The 24,252-nt window shown below is 35.0% G+C and overlaps 1 protein-coding gene across 6 annotated transcripts in view; it reads left to right on the top strand.

Moving 5' to 3' along the window:
• Positions 1–24,252, top strand: part of LOC138712148 (dual 3',5'-cyclic-AMP and -GMP phosphodiesterase 11-like) — a 1,303,168-nt gene that overhangs the window by 722,238 nt on the left and 556,678 nt on the right. For 5 of the 6 annotated variants that reach the window (XR_011335642.1, XM_069843621.1, XM_069843623.1 and 2 more), the window contains one exon: positions 19,565–19,663. Coding sequence is in view for 3 of the 6 variants with exons in the window: in XM_069843621.1 (XP_069699722.1) it covers positions 19,565–19,663 (99 nt within the window). In the remaining 3 variants the exon portion in view is untranslated. Of the gene's footprint in view, positions 1–14,621; positions 14,644–19,564; positions 19,664–24,252 lie in introns of those variants that run through there. The other variant, XM_069843629.1, reaches the window with a different exon arrangement.

Here is a 24,252-nt window from a genome sequence, read left to right as displayed (position 1 = left end):
AGTTCGAGTATTTTTCTAACGGCTCGCGTACTCAAACATGTGAAAATAATTGGCTGATTATTCGCGAAATATAACATTATGTTTTACGCTCACAACTTTTCCCTGCAAAACACAAATACCTGTTTCTGTTTTGCTTCAATATCTTGTGTTTCATATGGTAGCTGTAGAACTAAGCATACATATTGAAATGTTTGCTGATTTTATGCAGAAACATTGCGCAGTTGGGAATACTGTAAATATTTGTTTTTATATTTGATATTTATTTGTCCACAACATTTATATACTGTGTATCTGTTATGACGTACCTTCACATTACTGTATTTAGGTTACACTATAACTTTCAATTACATTATATTTCATTACATTTACTATTCAACTTTCTTACCTTTGCTGTAACGGTTAGGGTGAAAGCCTTTCGAAGCTGACACGAATTGAATCTGAAAATAAGTAGTCTGCTCTCTCCTATGTAACACTCTAAACCAATTCGCCATTCTGCGTAATTCGGAGAAATGAAATTTTAAATATCATCTTCTTTTTTATTATTTTTCTTCTTCTTTCACGGGTTTGGTCCAAAAACCCGTCCAACCTCAAAGAGCTGTTGGTCTTTCTATTTTACAATACGGCGTCCCGTTGTTTTTTCTCTCCTATAGGTTTATACCGATATGCTGTAATTTTTCTAATTACCTTTTCTTTATACATTCTGCCTGTATGTTGGCGCTGTTTAGCTCTGTTATTGGTAAGCTTCCCATTAATATTATATAATTGCAGACACGTGTCTCGCAGCTTTATTTCCTTCCCGAAGGAAGCCATGCTACGAATTAGTATTTCTTACTTTCTCGCTTTGAGCTTCTTCAGACAGGAAAAGCAAATACGTTATTATTTTGAATACATAGGCATTTTCCACCAAATTAAAAACCATAGATGTATTTAAAACTAACGAAAACATGTTGCATAATCCTTACTTTGTTACACTTTCCGCCATTTCTTCTCCGTCCTGTCCTATGGTCAGTTTGATCACATTCCCCTCCCCTCGCGTATGTGGTACCCAAGAGTTTACGTCCATTTTCGGCTTTCCCCCTTCAAAATTTTCTAGAGCTCCTTCAGTGGAGCAGCGTAACCCGGAATGAGACAAGTGGCCAACAAGCTTCAAGCTCACATAGGGCCTATTCAGTTTATTTCAGCCCCGAAGCCTTTGCAAGGACGCGTTTTGCGAACCTTTTAAATTTCTCCTCCCATTTCTCCTGTTTCAATTGAATTGAATTCAATTCAATCCAAAACTTCGAAAGAGTAAAGAGATATTGTCGGACCATCGGATCTGTGCCCCTTCAGCGCTGTCGTCGTTCTTGAAAAAGTTAACGCTGTACTCACTCCATTCCACCCGCTTTCCTCCCACCACGTCAAACAGCAGACCACGAACCTTGCCAAATAGGGATGTTGCCAGACTTCCGTCAAACGGTGTCATAAATAACTGATCCTCCATGTTACAACATCATTTTTTTAATCAAAATACATCTTGTATTTCTACAATTTTTAAACCTAAATCCCACGTCTCGAATCACTTTCTGTAGCGTTTCTCTCCAACCTTGGAAATTATTGCTTCTCTCGCAACCTTCAATAATTTCTTCAATGTTGGAACTTCTTTCTCCACGGTATAAAATTCTTGTAGGCCTATCTTTCTTCTTAAAATATACATCAGTTCATATCATCTACAAGAATTAAAGATTCCCTTGGTCTGTTCTTCCCTGGTAATTCTACCTTTTCATCTCCTGCACAGACTCTCTCTCTCCTGATTTTCTTGATTAGGCGCTCTGACCTGCCTATATAATTATTACATAACATATTGCATTATCAGTATTAGTTGAGTAAGTAATTTTAATACGTAATCAATTGAAATAAAATAAGCCTCACCTGTGATCGCAGCTGCTCTTTTCGTTGCCTTATTTATAAGAAAGAGATATTGACCTGTTTGTTTCTCGTAATCGCAAATTGCTATTACGTACTTGCTTAATAATATTTCTTTCGCCACTCCGTACTACATTATTCATATTGAGTTGGCAATACTGGACTGCAAGTGCAAATAAACTGTCCTACAAGAAGGCTCAAAATTGTTAATAGTGGGGTAGAGAAAGGGAGAGAGATAGGAATGCAGGGAGAGAAATGAATTACCGAGGCTGAGAATGAATTAGGGTTCAGTTCGCATATCTTACGGGAGCAGAGATCCGATGGTTCGACAATATATAGTATATCGATTACTTTTAAAAACTGACTTAATCCTAGCCTATTAAGCTCTAGAGAAAGGGAAAAGAAACAGTTAAAATATTCTACAGTTTCTGCTAATACTACTACTTTTGCTCCTGCCACTGGCCTACTAATATTAGGCCTATCACAGCTACTAGAGCTCCTACTGTTACTGCCACTACTGTTTATATTGTCACTATTAATTGTAATGACATATTTGGATTGTAAACAAAATCCCTGCATATTTTATATTTCGTACATATTTGTACATATTCGTGGACTGTCTTCACTAGCTCAGAATTGTGTGTGCACTTCGTAGGGTAGCACTGGCCACATGTAGCCATAGAGGATCTGCATTTCGATGAGACCATCAGAAATAACGCGTCTCATCTTGACTGGACGAGGCCGTTGCCATGTGCGGCAGTTCCTGAGATCATTACCCGTGTTCACGAGCGTCCTCGATTCGTGTCCCGCCTGAGATGGGTCGTGCCCTATCAGCAACTCCATCGCAACCGTGACGACGATAAATAACCGCAGTCACTGAGGCAAGACGAGGGCTCACATACTCATTACTTCCTTGGTTCGATTCCTGCTTCTTGTTTCTTGCCACAAACATAGCTGACTCGGTTTCGTTTCTGGGAAATCGAGGGAAGTATCATTCCATGGGAACTGACGAAAAGGTGTGAGGAAATAATTGCATAGGCTATTCATGGAATGCTGCATGTACAATCAGCTGTTAATAGCTACGGAATAATGAAGTAAAAGAGATGAGAAGATACAATAAAAAAAACTCTGCATTGTACCAGGGATGCACCGGCGCGTGGAATACGTTATCCAGTTTCGGGAATGAAACAACAGTTGTGTTGGTTTGAATGTTTTATTTTGTTCCGGTTTACAAATGGAGAGTCCACACCTGTGGAGTAACGGTCAGCGCGTCTGGCTGCGAAACCAGGTGGCCCAGGTTCGAATCCCGGTCGGGGCAAGTTACTTGGTTGAGGTTTTTTCCGGGGTTTTCCCTCAACCCAATACGAGCAAATGCTGGGTAACTTTCGGTGCTGGACCCCGGACTCATTTCACCGGCATTATCACCTTCATATCATTCAGACGCTAAATAACCTATATGTTGATACAGCGTCGTAAAATAACCCCCCAAAAAAAATAAAAATACAAATGGAGAGTAAGGGTCTATGATGTCCACCGCTATGAAGTAACAATTAGCACCTCTGACCGTGAAACGAGCGGGCTCGGGTTCAAATCCTGGTTGGGACAAGTTACCTGGTTTGGATTTTTTCCGGGGTTTTCCCTCAACCAGTTGAAGCAGATTTGCTGGGTAACTTCCAACACTGGACCTCGGAATCATTTCGCCATCATTAATTCACATACCATCAACGTCATCTTCATTATCATCCATACATTAGTACGGGTTAAGTTCACAGTGCGGCGTGCTGTTATTGTACAAGAGCGCGGCCGTTCGGCTACCGAAGCCGATGTTTCCAAATTGGCTACCAGAATATAAATTCCGAATTTCCGAGTTGGCTCCTAGTTTACATTCGAATTTTCTCCGAAACTGCTATTCTGTATCGACTACGAATGCATCATTGTTTTCCTTCCCAGTTTAACAGACTTAGGGCTGTCTATATTACGTAGGTCTGGTTAAAAATATTAGACTATTACATGTGCTATACTTCAGCCCATAGCTTCGTCTTCTTTACATTTTCGGCATAAACTTATAGCTCGCTTTTGTGAAAACTACATACGTATAATATCACGTCCTCTGTATTCTTCCGTAATATTTTTAAGAAATCTTTCTTTTTCAAGTCGTTGTTTGTTTCTGTACTGCTTTTTACTGCTCAGTTTGATGTAGGGTAAAGGTTGGTAATATTGTTATGGTTCTATTTGGGAATGTGCTATAATTTTACTGGGTGAGAGGAAGATCGGTTTTTTGCGTCAAAGTATTAAGGGAATGTTCGTGGACAAGTTTCTGCACAAAACCGGTTCTTTTCTCGCTCAGTAAAATTGTAATAAATTCTGGAAAAGATATATCACAATATTACTCATATCACAATATTATCAACCTTTACCCTATGTGTTATTTTCGATAGAAATTACAACATCAACAAAGTTAAAAATATTGGGATGAGCGGAATAAAATTGAGAACTCAACTTCGAATGGAAGGACTCAATTAGTTGTACGGGAGATAGAATCCGAACATTCAGCCCAAATTTTAGGCAAGGAAGTTGAGGTAGGAGATACGTAAGTTTCCAGCACATAATTACACAAAAATCGAGCTGTGGATTTACTGATTTGATCTCAATCAAATCTTCAATGAAACAGTTTTCTACCTCGTCAGAAGGCAGAAGGAATAGACAAAAAATCAGTTTCAAAAAAATGTACTAACTCAGACTCTGTACTTTGAAATTCGCGTGATAAGTCACAAGAGTGTATCTTCCTACACCACGATTGGCCTAAGAGGAACCTACACTCTTTCTCGCTGCTGTAGACCTTCCTGAATTTATCGCTGTATGAATAGCTTCCTCAAAACCTGCATAAACTTCACTGGCTACACAAAGGCCTTCAGGAATTTGAATAATTTCTTGTAGGTGTCGGACTTTTTATCCAGTAGGAGAGAAAGTATTAACGGAACGTAAATGTTATTATTTTTAACATTTATGCTGAAAAGCTGACAGAACAACTGTGGGCAGCACTTGAAAGTGCCGTCAGTGTACACTCGTTCTGCATTACGCTCTATCAACTAGTAGGTTATTTAGCATCTATGGGATTGGTGATAGCGAGATGTTTTTTGTGAGATGAGATCATAGAAATTTTGTGGGATAAAAGAATGTAAAGAAACTGAAATCTATATATTATAAATCAACAATGAGAAGTTTAATAATACAGCACCATTAAAGTTATTTCAATATAAATTATTTTTAAGATCTTTATGAATTAAGAACTAATCCGTTAAAAATTAATGTATTACAATAACACTCAACGGAGAATAAAATCGTCTCACACAATATGTTACAGCAGCCGTGGCGAAAATATGATCGTTCGCCGAGCCACTGTGTAACCTGCAACGAGCATAGCACCTATAGAGGGAGGCGGACACCAGAAGGGGAAGTGAAGCAACTGTCTGACTTATTAACGGATTTTCATTTTCCTTACATCAAGCACTTAAATATAGTTTGGCTTCAGTGAGTGAGAGGGTGGGGGTTGGGGGAGGTAGGAAGCAAGAGAAATGCATAGCTATCATTGCGAGCCACAATGTGCTTACGAGTCACGTTTTCGCCGCGGCTGTGTTACAGGAATCCTATGAATCCTCTGTTACGTTTCGACGTCAGTAATGTTTTTGCACTTCCGGAAAAATCTCCAGATCATTTCTTTATAGAATCATAGTTCTTTCTTTCTATCCTTTGTGTAATGAAAAAGCGTAAATAAAAACTATTGTCATTATTTAATCGATCTGGTTCCCTTATTTGTAGGCTACAATGTTTTGGATTTTAGCTTCTCATAGATTATGTAAGATGCAGGTAAAAGGATTGCTCTACTTGACGACATAGAAGATACATTAAACCATATGAAAAGCAGCAAGTATGAATTTAAAAAATAATGGTCTCTGAAATCCACATGGGAGACTGCGAATGACGTAATATTATGTAAAAAAAAATTAAGTGAAAACACTCGCAAGGTGGCAATGAAATGTAACAGGAATTCTTCTCTCAGACAGGCCGATGCTTCTAGCTAGACCGCCTGCCGGTTGGGATCATGTGTATCAATGCATAAAATTGCAGCGGTCAGTTTGACGTCAATGCTATGTTCGTGGGAACAGAATCGTATCCAAGGAATATAAAATGACTCCAGCAAAATTATGGATAGAAAGTTGTTAAGGCTGACTTACGTGTATATTGTAGTAAAGTAATTCGAAATCATGGTCATATTTCGAGCTGCCGAAGCGTTTTTCCTACGTCATCAGCACTATCGATATTCAGAAGAAACTGTACCATAAACAAACGATTTAGCTACCGAGGGTTCCGCAGCATGTAGGATATGCAGTAATAATTTTCATGTCTGTAAGGCCTGTCATAGATGTGTGGAATGATCTACTGCTTTTTAAAATAATTATAGCTAAAATATATTGTTTCGCTGTAAAAAAAATCTATGAAACAAATGTACATGATAATACACATTGTAGTCCATCGCTGTGGAGTAAAGGTTAGCATGTCTGACCGTAGAACGAGAAGACCCAGGTTTAAATCCTGGTTGGTACAAGTTACAGGTTAAGGATTTTCCTGGGTTTTCCCTCAACCAATTAAGAGCAATTGCTGGGTAACTTTCGTCGCTGGACCCTGGACTCATTTCGCTGGCATTATCACCTTCATTTCACTCAGACGCTTGATAACCATCGCAGTTGATACAGCTTCGCAAAATAAATATTATAAATAAAATAAAGATTGTATTTACAGTTTCTGTTCCTATGTCTTCAGAAGAAATTATTCTTCATTCCACTTAAATTAGCAGTAAATATATTTTATATGTATTTAAAATTATATCTCTAGATAATAATCGAAGTATAAGAATATAATTTTATACATAATGCAGGACTGAGTAGTTGTGAAAGTGGATGCCACCTTTATGTGACAGGTTTTGTGTATATGTTCATGTAAATGTATGTATGTATGTATGTATGTATGTATGTATGTATGTATGTATGTATGTATGTATGTATGTATGTATGTATGTCCCAACGTGATACATTTTTGGACACGTCTTGACGAGTTTAATTGAAATACTGAATAATAAATACATAGTTTCATTTAAGGGGTTGGGTACAGCTTACAGCAGTAAAATTTTGGAAATATTCAACATTTTTTTTTCCTCCATTACTTTATCTTGTACAATAATGAAAATTAGTATGTGTAAAATACTGTCTTTCTAATGTATAAAAAATATTTTTACGATTTAAAACAATTCTTTACATTTTTGTTTTCAAAATTCAGTTCACTGTGCAGTGATGAAGCTTTTACCACATAACTCAAAAACTGTTCAACATTCTGTGATGAAATATTTTGTGTGTATTTATTCATGTCATATCTACAATATGAATTACCTTTGATAGATTGTCTGATAAAAAATAAATTTATTTTAAAAATGGTCAAATATCAGTACTTTCTTCTAAACATAAAATAAAATAAAATATTATTTATTGAGGAATGTAGTTGAAAGAGCATGATATTGTAAACATGAGTTTCAGCAATTATATAAAAGAGAGAGAACATGAAAAAGTTAACAAGTTTATGAGTTATGAAGGAAACGCTTCATCACTGCACAGTAAACTGCCACCATTTTGAATTTTGAAAAAAAAAAAAAATATATATATATATATATATATATATATAAGTTTTTTTAAATCGTAAAAGTATTTTTTTTTTTCATATAGCATAAGGATAGTGTTTTACACATACCAATTTTCATTATTGTACAAGATACAGTAATGGAAGAAAAAAATGTTGAATATTTCCAAAAATTTTACTGCTGTAAGCTATACCTAACCCCTTAAAGAAAGAATTTTAGTACTCGTATCGCTTTAATAAATGACGCTATAAGGTTGCCTCTCCATCAGTATTATTTCCCCCTTTCAGTTGTACTCGTTTTGTATGAAACAATTTTTTTATTTGGTGATTGTATACAAAGTTATGTTTGGTAGTCAAGATAAATGGTATACAGCCTGTATATTCTGTTTTTCTTTAATTAACATTCAAACCTCATTTTGTATATTCTTCTATTAGTTTATTCAACATATTTAGCAGCACATTTCAAGACACAAAAATTTCAGATCGACGGATTACAGTTACATTTACGAAGCCATTCTGCTTTTAAATAAGCCAATCTTAAAATAAGCGAACAACGTCTCTAGCAAACGCAGCGTTGATAAATATAATCTCGTCGGGAAACGTGTATTGTGGTGGAGATATGTGACAAAAACGCGCCATTGGGTGTGACACCAGAGTCCTGTCATTACCCCACTAAATTGGGCTTCGTCTACGTCAAGCAAGTTCGCTGCGGTGCTCACGCCTTACGTCACAGTCGACTGTCAATATGCAATTCTCTTCTTTAGTTACGCACGAAATTGCCTCTCTTATTTTATCTTTTTATTTAATTCCTCTTTTATAACAGTCTGTTCAGAAGGAATGAGTTAAACGAATTTATATCAGTTGTAGCGTCGATGGATTCCTGAAATTGCGTGAAACATTTATATTCTCGGTTGTCTGATGTTTAGATTTTTAAGAAATTGGTTGGTATAAGGATTGTAAATATGATTGAAAGTGAAATAAATTTAATTCAAACGAGATGTTTTACTTTGAGATAACCTATTACACCCTGTTTTGACCTTATATCTGATTAATTGACAGGTTCTGACGAATTTCGACATGCTATTCTGAAGTTACTAAAGTTTAGAAATATCAAAATAACACAGGACAATACATGTTTGACCTGAAGAATGCAATTAATTGATATGTTATTGTTATTATTATTATTATTATTATTATTATTATTATTATTATTATTATTTTAAATGACACATTTCAAGTGATTCCGTTGGTATTTTAGTCGATGGTTTATTGCAAACTTATCCGAGAATTGTTAATGACACGTTGCAATAAATCTTGGGGTTTCGTTCATTTCTTGGATTTCTGCGTGTATTCTGTTCTTCAGATCCTAGATACGGTGTGGTCTGGTTTGAAACACCCTTTCTTTGAGGTATCCCAAAACAAATCAGCAGCTGTAAGGCCTGGGGATCGAGCCGACCAGTTCCGCCAAAATTAAAGATAAAGCATCTGTATCTTTCTTTGAGTTGAAAGTTAACACTGTTTTCTTGAACAGATGTTAAAAGAAAGTCCATTGTCCAATTCTTGTAGGCTGGAGCAGTGAGAATGATTATTATTATTATTATTATTATTATTATTATTATTATTATTATTATTATTATTATTATTATTATTATATTTCAAAGTTGTTCTATGAAAATTTTAACACCCAAGTATTTTGAGTTAAATGAAATATATATTATTGTTGTTGTTTAGTCAACTGTCCGAAGACAGGTCTGAACCTCATAAGCGATACCAAGAAGGCACCTCTTATGATGCAACTAGGCCAGGAGATAATGGGGTAGGGTGGCTAGTTCCTTTCCCCCTCTATTTCATACATCGCCGACTAGCTACATATTATGCTAGTCAGACTTCAGATATATACAAACAATTGTTCTTTCTCTGACACATATCGTCAAGTAAGATGTACTGCCTGATAATAATACATGTTCATATCAGCCAGAACTTCAATCAGAGAAGGAAAAAAAATATAATTAAATTTTTTTTTATTTTTAAATTTATACAAAATTTGTAATTATTTTTTCTATATTCTACTGTACACCTTAGACCATGGGGCCGCACTCAAGTAATATATGAGGAAAAGAGGAGCCTCATCATAAAAATATGACATACACTTGGCTAGAGTGCACGACTAAACGACACAAGGTTTGTTATCCGTACGACTGAAATGTCCTTCTCTCCCACTCCAGAGTCCTAATGCTCTCCTAAAGTGCACATTGTTGAAAACCGAATATATCAAGAGAGTCACAGAGCTCGGGCATTGCCCTATTTCCATATTTATTCTTATATAGAGGGAACTTTAAACAAAATCAATGTTGGGTAATTTAAAAGCATCTGTCCAAGTTTTATAGTGCTTATAAATGCCTATTTTGAAATATTTTGTGTTACTTATTTCGCTTTTGAAAATTCTCCCTTAATTATAGTGTTCAAAGTTACAGATCTTTTATTATATTTCTGCCTCTGTGCAGCGTCACAGTTTACGGTGAGGGGGAAGAGAGATAGCAAAAGGTTGTGGTAATCTGTGAGAAAAAGTAAGTCTAAATTCTCACCTTACATTCATGCAAGCAGTATCAGAGCGTTAGACTGAAGGCAACCTGGTATATTTTGTTTTTATTTTTAGTACTCTGACGCCACAACCAAGATAAGCCACTTGACATTTAACGGTCAATAAACGGTAGATATATATTGCAACATAATATATAGTTTTACTACCAACTATTGTTGTTACCTATAGCATTCCATTATTTACACAACATTTCTCGTAACGAAACAGCCTTTCCAATAGTGTATTGAGGTAAACATGACGTTAGATTGGCGGCTTTTTTCTCAGTTTTATACTGTTACTCTAAGAACATTGCCACTTTCAATCTGGTTCGATATGCCATAGTGGAGTCGTCGTAGTTTCCGGCACCCAGTCAGTAAGCGGTTCGAGTAAGCTGACTTGCGTGAGATTCATTACTGGTGACGTTATCCTGTTGGTAGAAGTTACAGCATTGACACATTTACTCTTAGATCAGCAAGTAGCTTCTGCGTTCCAAACGAAAAACGCGAAGGCTCAAGTACAAATTCGGCAACGATGCGAGCACGTGATGCCAGCCTGTAATAACAGTACGGTAGGCGGAGACATGCCGGAAACTACGGCGACTCTACTATAACAACTTCTATAATGCCAAAAGAAAAGCGTTCAAGAAGTATGCTAATGAGGAAATGGGTTGGTGGTGACGAAGTTTCACAACAGACGGAAGGATAATTTTCTGTTGGGACTACGGAAATAAAGCAAGTTGTGCCATATGTTCCTGTCTTTATAGTTCTGAAACGTTTGAAATAGGATGAAGTCATACCACTGGTTCAAGCATGAATGAATCATGTAAAGGCAAATTTTATTGAGGCAGTTAGTTTTATTAATAAGGTAAAGATTTGTTTCTTTCGACAAGTTTAAATTAGATAAGTTTGAAGTCCTTCTCGTTTTGCACATATTAATAACCTAGAAAAGTGAGCTGTAAATTTTATGAATTTATTTCAGATATAGATATATTTTTGTGGCTTAAAAATAGGATTAAGTAAAATTTAACAAGGGAATCCGAGGAGCATAGTATCGAAGTTAGATAACTCCATTTTTTACGATTTCGAGATATCGATTGTTTCTTATAGAATGTTGTGTGCTGAATGCGATTCTGGAACTGTTTAGGTTCGAAAACGGACAGAACAGAGCGAAAATAGCACTTAATTGTGTGTTTTAGAATAAAAATGTAGACAACTTCACTGTGGCGTGGTTTCAAATTAGGATAATTCCTTCAGTAGCCAATGAGAAGTCCACATTCGTACCACCTTTTCCTATCACGCATCTCTAATTGTTTAATCGGTTTGTGGATGAATAAGAACTGTTTTACGTAGATTTGCTTTGAAACCGAATTAGAAGAGACTTAGATGCAAAAGTAGAAATTTTCACTTTAAATATGGCTACGTTTTGTTTCAAAAACAGACAACTCCACTTTAAATATGACTTCATTTGGTTTCAAAAACAGACAACTGCATGACTTATTGTTAGTTTCAGATATGGACAACTCCACTTTTTAAACTTAAATTTCGACCTGAATGTTAATTTTAATTACATTTTGAGACAGTAAAATTTTCTATAACCCATGAGAATGTTTAAATAAATGTACTTATAACGGTGACATTGGTTTTCCAGGGTCTAGTTATTCGCCTTTCCTGTAAAAAAAAAAAAAAAAAAAAAAAAAAAAAAAGTGGAGTTGTCCAACTTTGATACCAAGCTCCTCATCTGACCCTTTTTATTGTTTACGTGTTTTCTTTGGAAATTTTTATAATACATTAATTTTATTAATAATTTGGATTAGTCGTTGAAAAGTTAGAGTGACGTTATTTTTCGACTGGTGAAAAGTGGAAAGAAGTGGCATTTAAAACACCGTATAGACACAGCTGAATTCTTAATGAAAAGTGGAAATAATCCTGTCTTATAATATGAAGAGTTCGCGGGAAAAATGATGATTGTCACAGTTTTCTTAAGGTTGATGTCATTATCTAATTCAATGGATCACTGCGAAATTTAATGTTGTTCTTATGAAAAATGGTAAAAAGGAGAATTATTACCACGAATATAGTAATTCTTGCCTTTATTTTCTATAGAAACAGCACTACATCTTGCAATAGACTCAATAGACTCAATTAGATCATTATCTAATCCTTAACAGAAATGTGACATTCATCGTTTTTCCCGCGAACTCTTCATATAGTAATTAATTTCTCTTAGAGAAGCGTTTTTGACGTTGTCAGTTGTCACTAAACAGTCCATAAAATCTGTCGGTTTATTCATATGATGATTCTTGAATTTGAGTGATGTTTTATTTCAAATTCGGGCCCATAACAGTTTTAGTAAAAATTGTTAGATTTCATGTTTATCAATCCCGAATACATTTCCTCGTAGATGCTATTGCCTAAACAATATTCATCCTGTAGTTCACAGATAGACAGATTGTATGCTCAAAACCAATTTTTCAGGCCTGCCGAAAACGTGTATAACCGCATAATCTCGAAATTTACTTTTGTAGTATCACGAAACTTTCTCTAATGTGACAGTAAAATTAAGACAATATGTACTCTTCATATTTTCGAGTCCCGTCGTTCAGAAGCTAGTTGTACACCGGTAACACGACTCGGGAAGACCAAAACATTAGAACTTCTCTAATAAAATAAAATTTTGCTAATGTTGTTTTGTATGTATGTATGTATGTATGTATGTATGTATGTATGTATGTATGTATGTATGTATGTATTTTTAGTTGGTTATTTAACGACGCTGTATCAACTACTAGTTTATTGTATGTGTGTATGTATGTATGTATTTTTTTAGTTGGTTATTTAACGACACTGTATCAACTACTAGGTTATTGTATGTAGGAGAGAGTCGGGTAGTATCGGACATCGGGTAGTATCGGACAGTGCGTTTCTTTCATCACCACCATATGGTAGTACCTGAATGACATGGTTACGTTTCTCTATGCGACATCACAGAAACGTAACCATGTCAATCAGGTACTATCATCGTGTGGTAGATGAAAGAAACTCACTGTCCGATATTACCCGATGTCCGATACTACCCGACTCTCCCCTATGTATTTTTTAGTTGGTTATTTAATGACGCTGTATCAACTACTAGGTTATTGTATGTATGTAACTTATGTATTTTTTTAGTTGGTTATTTAACGACACTGTATTAACTATGTTATTGTATGTATGTATGTATTTTTAAGTTGGTTATTTAACGATGCTGTATCAACTACTAGGTTATTGTATGTATGTATGTATTTTTTTAGTTGTTTATTTAACGACGCTGTATCAACTACTAGGTTATTGTATGTATGTATGTATGTATTTTTTTAGTTGGTTATTTAACGATGCTGTATCAACTACTAGGTTATTGTACGTATGTATGTATTTTTTTAGTTGTTATTTAACGATGCTGTATCAACTACTAGGTTATTGTATGTATGTATTTTTTTAGTTGGTTATTTAATGACGCTGTATCAACTAGTAGGTTATTGTATGTATTTTTAGTAGGTTACTTAACGACGCTGTATCAACTACTAGGTTATTGTATATATGTATTTTTTTAGTTGGTTATTTAACGATGCTGTATCAACTACTAGGTTATTGTATGTATGTATTTTTAGATTGTTATTTAACGACTCTGTATCAACTACTAGGTTATTGTATGCATGTATGTATGTATGTATTTTTTAAGTTGGTTATTTAACGACGCTGTATCAACTACTAGGTCATTGCATGTATGTATGTGTGTGTATGTGTGTGTAGTCAGCAGTCCGAAGACTGACTGGAACCTCATACAGTAAATGACACCAGTAACATATCACTCATGAGGCAATTAAGGCAAGTCATAATGCGATGGGGTGGCCAGTTTCTTTCCTCTCCATTACATACATAGCTGGCAGGTATCATTGTTTACGAATCAGACTTGAGATGTATACACAATGTATGTATATTGAATTAGATTTACGTGATAATGGTTCCTGAAGATGAGTCATATTCGTAAATATCAAGAGAAGTGATTTGCATTCACCAAGGGCAGGGCCAAGGTCACACCTCATGGACAGTGCAATTCTTCCATAACCATATTTTATCGATGGCTGTTTTGTATTCTCTTCTATTGGTATCGGATTTAATAGGTTGTGTGTTGGAATTCATTTAATTTCATATGTGCGATGCGTTACCCTGGCAGTAATATTTTGTTTTTCAGACTAATAAACGTTGATCATTTTCGGTATTATATGTTTCATTTCTTGAATATAATATCCTATTGTTATGTTACTGTTGGACTTGTCATAATATTTCAACGCACGATGATTCCTTTGCGTCGTAAAAGCCTGTGTGGTCCGAAGTTTCGCGTCTTTATATTGTAGACAGCTGAGGAGTTTAGGCACTGAAAGGTCAGTCTTCAGCAACAGTGGAAGCGCACTTTGAAGACCAAAGGACTGTAAAGTGAGTAATTATTTTGCTATACAAATTAAATATTCGGAAGCATGACGTAAAAAACTTCCCAGAGATTTGATCCCATAGAAAAGATCCATACTAAAACTTCAAAACACGTTTTTTACATTTGATTTGGTCCAGAGAGAAAATGTCCGAGGTAGAAAAACGTTCAAAAATAGGCCTCAATGATCGTATTACAATGTCCAGTGTTGTATAAAGGCTATTCAGCTAAGATATCCAATATTTAGCATAATATATCCAACAAATTTATTTTTAATATTTCCGTCTTTACTTATGTAGACTATGTATGTATTTATTCATATTGCAAATGGGCAAATACCGGGTGGCAGTGGTAACTAATTACCAGGGAACGGATTTATATGGACTAAAAATATATGAAATATGTAAATATATATGTAGTTATTTTTACCAAAATATGGAATTAAATATGGATTTTTACCAAAATATGGAATTAAATATGGACTTAAAATTATAAAAAAATGACTATGTACGTTAAATATTGGTACATTTTAATCAAACTAAACAAAAAATATAATGGACGTACCTTATCTTCCAATGTAGTTTCAACAAAACACAATTTTTATTGTCTGTTACCATAACAATAGGTTACAAACATTTCTTTCAAGTGCTGAAAAGTGAATCTTCTTCTATTGTCTCTGAGGATAGATTTATACTGACTAAAAGAGCGTTCGACGTCACAAGAAGTAACTGGTACATAATTCAATTTCACAATGTCTGCTGGGGATAAGTCCAAGTTAATCTTCACTGTTGATTCACCATTCATCACAGCAACAACCTTTTGTAGTTCTTCATATCCAGGGTTTTTTGAAAGTACAGTGTCCACCTTAGCTCTTACTGCATCTGCAACTTTACCTCTACCACGATTCAGTTGTTCCACAGTACTATTTATAATTTCAAAACTTTCAGATAGTGAAAGGTGCCTATTTTGGAGACTTTTGAGCGTTTTTATGATGCATGAAAATGTATGCTGAATGTGAGCTAAGTCATTCTTCACACTTATGTCACAGGTAACTGTTTTCGCAGTATCAATTGAGACTGCATCTTCAGAGTCCAATGCAAGGAGAACATTGTTAATAGAGTCTATATGTTCGGCATAATATTCAACTGCTTCTAGCCATGTACCCCATCTAGTTAAAATTGGCTTTGGTGGCAATGGAATTTCAGGGTACATTTCTTTCAACACGTTAACTCTACTGGGAGCTTTGAGAAATACTTTTTTCACTGATGAAATCAACAAATCTACTTTAGGGAAATTGTCTCTGACCACTTCTGCCACACGATGAAATGCATGCGCCACACAAGTAAAATGAGTCAATTTAGGATAGACAACAGATAATGCTTGTCCAGCTTTGACCATATAAGGGGCAGCATCGCTAATAAAGAATAACACATTATCGTACATAATACCCTTTGGCCACAGGATACCCATAGCTTCGTTGAACAGTTTAACTATAGTTTTGTTATTGCACTTTTCTAGAACATCACAATGTAAAAGAATTCGTTCAGAATATTGTTCACTTAACAAACCGATAACTACATTACCAACAAGTCTACCTTCTTTGTCGGGAGTCTCATCAATGGAAACCCAAATTGAACTATCTTTAATTTCATCTCTTATCTTCTGTATTGTCTCATCGTAGATGGATGGAGCATACGTCTTCCTAAGTGTTGACTCATCCGGGATTGTATGTTGAGTATATTTTTCAAGGAATTCCCTGAAGACCTTATTCTTTAGTTTGTAGAGAGGAATATCAGCAGAGATGAGAGAACGGCACAGGTCGATGTTAAACTCAGATCTTACATTCGATGTTGTTGGTTGTGTTAAAAACAATTGTCTCTGCTTGGAATTTAGTTGTTTGTTGGCCTGATGTTTACTAGTTGTAATGTGTTGTTGCACCAGGAACTTTTGTGTAGATGATACTGCACACTGACACAAATTACAAAATAATATTTTATTGTCAGTTGATAAACCATCTTCTTTAAATTCTGAAATGTAACTTGTTAGTTTTGATTTTAAATTGACTGAATGACGTACTTTTGGCATATTTACCGTCTTTATAGTATGATTTACAAAACTGAACCTATGTGTACTCTGACTGACATTTAACTGTTGAGCTGCACAACTGAAGTCTGTTAAAAATTTTAAATTAAATTAATACAGTTTTGTAACTTACTTTCCCATTGTTGATAGGACTGCTAATTTTCAAATAACTCTGATGTTAAAGGGATTACTGAACATGTGTTTAAATCTCTATTGTTGAAATGTAATTTTAAAAGTTAATGGAATTTTGTTTTGTTTTATTGTTAAACCTAATATAATATGGACTGTTTTATATGAAATATGGAAAATATATGGAAATTAACGAAAATATGTACTAAACTCTAAAATATGGAAAAATATGGAAAATAAAAGTAGGATTTTTCAACCCTACACATTGTGAAACATAAAGATAATGCAAAATATAAATTATATTAGCTTTATAAGTAAATATGTATTTACATATAAATCCTTTCCCTGCTAATTACACTCAATATTGACAATTAATAATAAACACAATATTAATAATAAATACAATTAATAATAATAATACTAATAATAATTGATAATGATATAATAATAATAATAATAATAATAATAATAATAATAACATTAACAATGAGCATCCTAAATTAAATGAAGCATGATCACTTAAAATAATTAAAAACAGAATAAATATAGGAAATGATTGTTATTATTCGGTTGAGAAACTTTTGTAATCCAGTCTGCTGCCAAAAAAATCTGAAAGTTAGAATTCATAAAACAGTTATATTACCGGTTGTTCTGTATGGTTGTGAAACTTCGTCTCTCACTTTGAGAGAGGAATAGAGGTTAAGGGTGTTTGAGGATAAGGGTCTTAGGAAAATATTTGGGGCTAAGAGGGATGAAGTTACAGGAGAATGGAGAAAGTTACACAACACAGAACTGCACGCATTGTATTCTTCACCTGACATATTAGGGGCATTAAATCCAGACGTTTGAGATGGGCAGGGCATATAGCATGGGCGAATTCAGAAATGCATATAGGCCTAGAGAGTTAGTTGGAAAGCCGGAGGAGAAAAATACCTTTGGGGATGCTGAGACGTAGATGGGAGGATAGTATTAAAATGGATTTGAGGGAGATGGGATATGATGATAGAGACTGCATTAATCTTGCACAGGATAGAGACCGATGGCGAGCTTATGTGAGGGCGGCAATGAACCTCAGCGTTCCTTAAAAGCCATAAGTATCCTAAGTATGGGTGAACCAGACGAAAACTTTTCCACATTCATATAGCGATGACGATGATTTTCTGGATTCTTGTTGACAGTCCGCTGATTTTCGCCGAACCAAAGCTTTTTTACAAAATAACAAACACTTCCTGTTACAAATTGTTTTCGCAACATGGTATGCGTATATAAACTATGCTTTGATCGCGTTTTTATTTGCTATCTTTGCTGATGTATTGTTAATCCACTTCGTGACTACCATATACAGTGTATCTCAGGAGGAATGTAAAATTCTTCAGGATAATGTAGTTTGGGCTAACCTACATCGATTTAACTCTGATATATTTATGTCCGAAGTGTAAGGGTTGGCGAGACATTCGTCTTACGGCTGGGGAAAACCTCGGGAAAACCCAACCAGGTAGTCAGTCCAAGCGAAAATCAAACCCGCACCCGAACGAACTTTGGATCGGCAGGCAAGTGCCTTAGCATTCTGTATTAATATTACACTTCCTGATTTGCCGTAGTCCGCTGTGAAAGTCCCTATGAGCGTATTCCGAATCTCACCGGTGAGCAATCCGATGGCATCACGGTGTTCCGAATTCCACCGATGACGTCATTGATGCTCCACCGGTGTCGCACCGGTGCCATCAACTTGTAGAGGTGGTGGCAGTCTCCATCAGCCGCCATCAGTGAATCTGATTGGTTCTTGTATAGGGCGGGAATTAGCAGACGAATAACATCGTGCACTGTTGTGTCATGGCGGTGTGTTCTGCTGTAGTTCTGCTGTATTGTTTGTAATGAGCACAACGTAAAAACAATATGTTAATGCTTATGAGCGAACATGTCAACGGACCAGTTATTACTACCGGTTCAAGAAATAAATTGTTTATGCTATCTTTTCTTTGAACGAGATGGCAGTACGAAAATTTCGCAAAATTTTGCTAGCGTAGCACAGACAACAACTTATACAGTCGCCATGACAGCCATCGATCCTTCCAGCAGTTTTGTTCCTTATTTCGCTGCAACGTGACGTCATTGATGCCACCGGACCGGTGAGATTCGGAATACGCTGTATGCCTCTCTGTGCATCTCCGCCAGACAGAAGACATCTATAGGCGAATCATGGTACTAGATCTGCCCGATCTCCTGGTCAACCTGAAACTATTGAAGATGATAGGTACCGTATATAAAGTTTAAAGTAATGAAGGCGAAATGAGTCCGAGGTCCAACGCCGTAAGTTACCCAGCAATTCTGTTTCAAGTGCTTGAGGGGGAAAATCTCGAAAAAAAACTCAACCTGGTAACTTGTCCAAACCAGGATTTGAACCTGGGCCCGCTCGTTTGACGGTCAGGCATGCTAAACGTTACTGCACAGCTGTGGACTGTACCGGAACTACTGAACAATGTACCTTGTTTATTCGCTTGCTTTAGGACTTTAGATCGTTGTGTGCAGCCTAATAAATATGAGGATGGAACGCTAATAAAATAATCGACATTGGCTGTTGACCACAACCACTTTTCATTTGTTGAGTATGTTTTATGCCAGATGTGTCTCGTTTAAGTTGTGTGAGTGACCTAAATGTCGTGGAATGTGCTAGTGGAGTTGTGGCAGTCAGTTAATTGTTGTTTCCATGTGCCGCAGGTTCGTGGGAAGGAGTCAAGCTGGCGTCTCCAGCCGGTAACCCTCCCGGAGTCCCAGCACCCTCGCCTCCGGTGCTCTGGAGCTCGCGCAGAAAACCAGGTGAGTAACACGCTGTATATATTTTACTTCCTGTGGCTGTGGGGAATATCATTTGTGCCATCTTCTGTTTGTACAAAATGCTTAATTATTTCAATACCTGTTCTTGACGGTACTAGATGAAACAGCTTCCTTTTTTTACACACTAGATCATGCCTCCAGAACCCGTAAGTAGGGGAAATATGACGTCAGCTCACTCCACTTCTATTGGGAATGATCGACTTCTGCGTAGAGTTGTTTACATTGCGAGGTCCATCAGTGACTGCATGTAATTTTCAAAAAGGATTGTAATAAATTCATTGTATTTATAATGCGTTATCTTGTTTGAAAGTTTACAATTATGCTAGATTTTCTGTCTGTAGTTTCTTTAAGATTTCTTTGCACCTAGCCTGCTTTAGATTTTCGGAAATTTTCCTCCTATTATCACCTACGGAAACATAAATTTGTAACATTTAAGTAATGAACCTTGAAAGTCACTATTTATTTCAATACAAAATGAATACAATGAGTGATGTCCTTAATTTAACAGTAGCCTATGTAAATAAATAATCAATATACAGTTCGTAACAATAAACTTACCCGAAAGTTCGTCTATTCCGTAAATCTTAATATGGGTTTTGTTGAAATGTGGTTTAATATATGGAAATGACGATTAGAAATAAATTGGATGAGACACAGTAAACAAGCAATTGAAGAGTCCACTGCAAGAATGATGGATGTCATTTGGAATACATTTTGCAGGAAAAGCAATTGAAAGTTTGAAATGCTTAGCGCTCAAAGCTTAACTGTTATTTTCCAATCATTACTGGACAATGACTATCAGTGTTAATGCCATATAACTCTGTATGTACATTCTATATGTCTTAAGCTATGGATTGACAGTCTTGGTTCCTTTTAGACAAGAAAGTGACATCCATCATTCTTCCAGTGGACTCTTCAATTCATTTGTCTTCTTCAACAACAAAATAATCATATTCACATTTCCTTCTGAAGTAGTATTTCTTCACGGTTTTAGATTTTGCCATGTTCCAGTTCTTTTCAAACTGCAGTGCATTTATTTATTTATTTACTTATTTATTTATTTATTTGTTTATTTATTTATTTAAATTAATTAATTTATTTATTTACATAAAATTTATATATTGTTTATTACTAGTAAAACCAGTTAAGTCCAGTAATGCAAGTTTCCTAAAAACAGGAATTTAATGCATGAAAAATCATAATAAATTCTAGCAATACAAATCCAACAAGGTTCGCTGTCGAGCAAGATAAAGTACAATCATCGCATTTAAGGAAATGTTGTGCGGGTTCTTGGGAGCACACAGTGCAGGCGCTTTAACATCCCTGCCGAAGCAAAACAGTCAGCAGTAGAAAATTACTGCTTGACAAATTTACGTCACAAAATATTAATCTATTATATTCCAAATACTACTTGTGCTTCATAAATTGCACTGACGTCTGTTAGCATTTCTCTGTTAACCTAAACATCATTTGCAATTCAATTAGTTTTCAGCTAAACGTCGCTATATTTTCATAGTAGTTCTGAACTCCTGCCCAGAGTAAACACAGCCACGCTTCCTGCAAAGGGCAAAGTGTTAATTGGGTGAAGTCCCGCGTTAAAGATGCTTGTAGTGTACTTATATTTAAAAACTTTATTACATTATTAAATGAGGGCCCGAGCTATAAAAAATCTTGTTAGTCTGCTCTGTAAAGAGACTGGCTGCTGTGCGGTCGATATTCATTGCTTGCAATTCCCAGGATGTTCTCCATTTTACAACTGCTTTCAGATTTCCCTGAAGGTCACATACACTTAGGTTCGTTATTGTCCATCACATGATGTCACCATTGAACTTCACCTAATTCTACAGTTACGTATTGGATATTCATTTAATTTGAGAGCCTCGTTTTGTGTTTTTGGTTTCAGAGAATAGCCTGCAATGATTTTGTTAGACTACACTATTCACTTTATCTTTCACAGTTTCACTTGCTAAAGCATGAAATCCCCCCCTCCTCCCTATCAGAGATAGCCAAGAGCTGTCAAAATTAAAAAAGAATTTAAAATCCATCTGTTGCACAATCAAAAACTTCACTATCATTAAATTAAAATACGATTTGTGTACTCATACTTCCATCTTTTTTCTGTATTATTAATTTTACTATCTGTTTGTAATTACTAAGCTTAATATAGTCAATTGCTGAATACTATGATTTACTTCTTAGTGTAGCTTATATTTTTAGGTTATACTAATTACTTGAACGTTTATATTCCATTACTGTTTGTAAAATAATCTTATTGTATATCTTTTAATTTGTTATATATCTTATACTGGTATTGTCTGCAGTAGTTACTTCTCATTAAATGGAAGATAAGGCCTGAAGGCTGTAACTCTACCAGACTAATGAATTAATGAATAAATAAATAAATAAATAAATAAATAAGGAAAGAAGTAAACAATTAAAGAATAAATGAACAAGTAAACAAATAAATAAATAAGTAAACAAATAAATAAGTAACCAAATAATTAAATAAAAAAGTAAATAAATAAGAAGTAAAGAAATATGAAAATAAAAAAATGAATGAATACATATTTAAATAAATAATACTTAAATAAATAATGACTTAAATAAATAAATAGTTACTTAAATAAATAAATACAGAAAGAAATAAACAAGTAAATAAACCAATAAATAACTTAAGAAATAAGTAAATAAAATGTAAGTAAATAAATAGAAACGTAAATAAGTAAATAGATAAGTTTGGATTAACTTTAAGATTAATATATTTGTTCTTAAAAATTACTAGAACAGAAAATATACTCTGACGAGTATGTTGATGCAAGTGACGGTAAGTGTGCTATTCCAATTCGGGAAACTTTAATGCGGGAGATGACGTGGTCGTGCACGTAACCAAAATTGCAAGAGACTCATTTCTGGAAACACGAATTTTAAACTCGAATCAAAACACGCGTCTGTTTCTTTGAGGACAAAGTATGTTCTATCACTGATAAAGATTTTTCGTTTTTGTTTTTTCATTTAATAATTTATTTCATAGCGGGAAGAAAAATATTCCATTAATTTCAATGTCAGTGAATCAAGATTTTTTTTTATATTTTTAACAATGTCGAATGAGAGATCATCATTTCTTGTTCCTAGAAAGTCACCTAGAATGGGAAATGAATCACATTCTCGATTGTTTGCTCGGTGAGACCATAGGTTTAATTTTTTTATCGTTGCTTTATTCTTATCCCGAACAATGAACACTGTTAAAATTAGATCCCGAAGACTGGAATTCATATTAATTTCTAACGCTAAAAGTGTTAAATAGGATTGAAGAAGCGGATCTCTCACAGCTCGCTCGGTCTTGCGCCTTGTATGATCTGTGCCCTTGAAGTTCGCTGGCCTCTCCTGTCTTCCCCTTCCATCCCTCCAATCTGTTAGCTGAGTAAGGATTTTATAACAAATCTTGTTAATTTTTATTTAAGATGTAAGGAAAGGTATTTTTTTTTAGAAAAAATATGATTAAGATCGACAAAAATATACGTGCATATAGGTACTCATACATCACATTGTATTTTTAAAATGCATGACAGTTATTACTATACCAATTACCGACAGAAAATAGCTATAATTACATTCTTGACATAATTATCAAATAACTCACAGTTGCTCAGTAACAATATTTGTGTGACTATACGAATGATAAAAGTATTAGCGACGTGCATTACAGGCACTATGTTCGATTCAAGTTAGTCGAATATGACGAAGTTCGACATTCGTCGATGGTCGCTCTGGAGAAGGCCTGTCGTGCTTGTTCCATCTTGTTATAGAGATATTCGATGTCCTCCACTCCCACCATTTCATGTTTCAGAATAGATGTTGCGATTAGTTTTTCATATGAAATAAGACTAAGTTTGTAATGTCTTGGTTGCCTCTCTCATGGTCGAATATTGCAGGACACTATTTTAAACTGCTTAAGTATTTGAGGACATATCTTGCGATTAGATTTTCATATGGAATGAGACGAAGTTTGTAATATCTTGGTTTCCTCTCATATTTTAACATTGCACAATACTAGTCGGTACTATGAGCATATACGTTACTTTAATATATTTTGTTTGATTTATTTATACGTGTAATTTGTGGATGTTTAGTCATATTGATAAGAATAATTACCTATACTCATTACTATGCGTAAATTCGTAAGATATATGCCTGACATCCTTATACAGCTACAGCATAGAGGAAAGTACCCTAATATGGGGTACGTTTCTTGTTTCTTTAATACCATCGAAAATATGAAATATTTTTATCCACAGATAATATAAATTGATTCTCCAACTCTTTCCTTACGTTGTAGGCTATCCTTCATCCATATAAATATACTACTTTAAGCTACAAACTCAATTTTCAAACATATCATAATTGGTTTCCTAATATGGGATAGTGCTTTTTATGGGGTCATAGAGGTTTCTAATATGGGATGGGATTTCTAATGTAAATATCTTTATAACTACAACAATTTCAATTATTGTACTAAATAATAAAAGAAATGAATGTTATCTGTTGGTTTCTAGAGTGTCTTAGGTATAATT

This window comes from Periplaneta americana, chromosome 13 (assembly GCF_040183065.1).
Source record: "Periplaneta americana isolate PAMFEO1 chromosome 13, P.americana_PAMFEO1_priV1, whole genome shotgun sequence".
Classification (NCBI taxonomy): Eukaryota; Metazoa; Arthropoda; class Insecta; order Blattodea; family Blattidae; genus Periplaneta; species Periplaneta americana.
The sequence above is the reverse complement of the archived record's forward strand: the minus strand, read 5'-3'. Positions and strand labels throughout refer to the sequence as shown.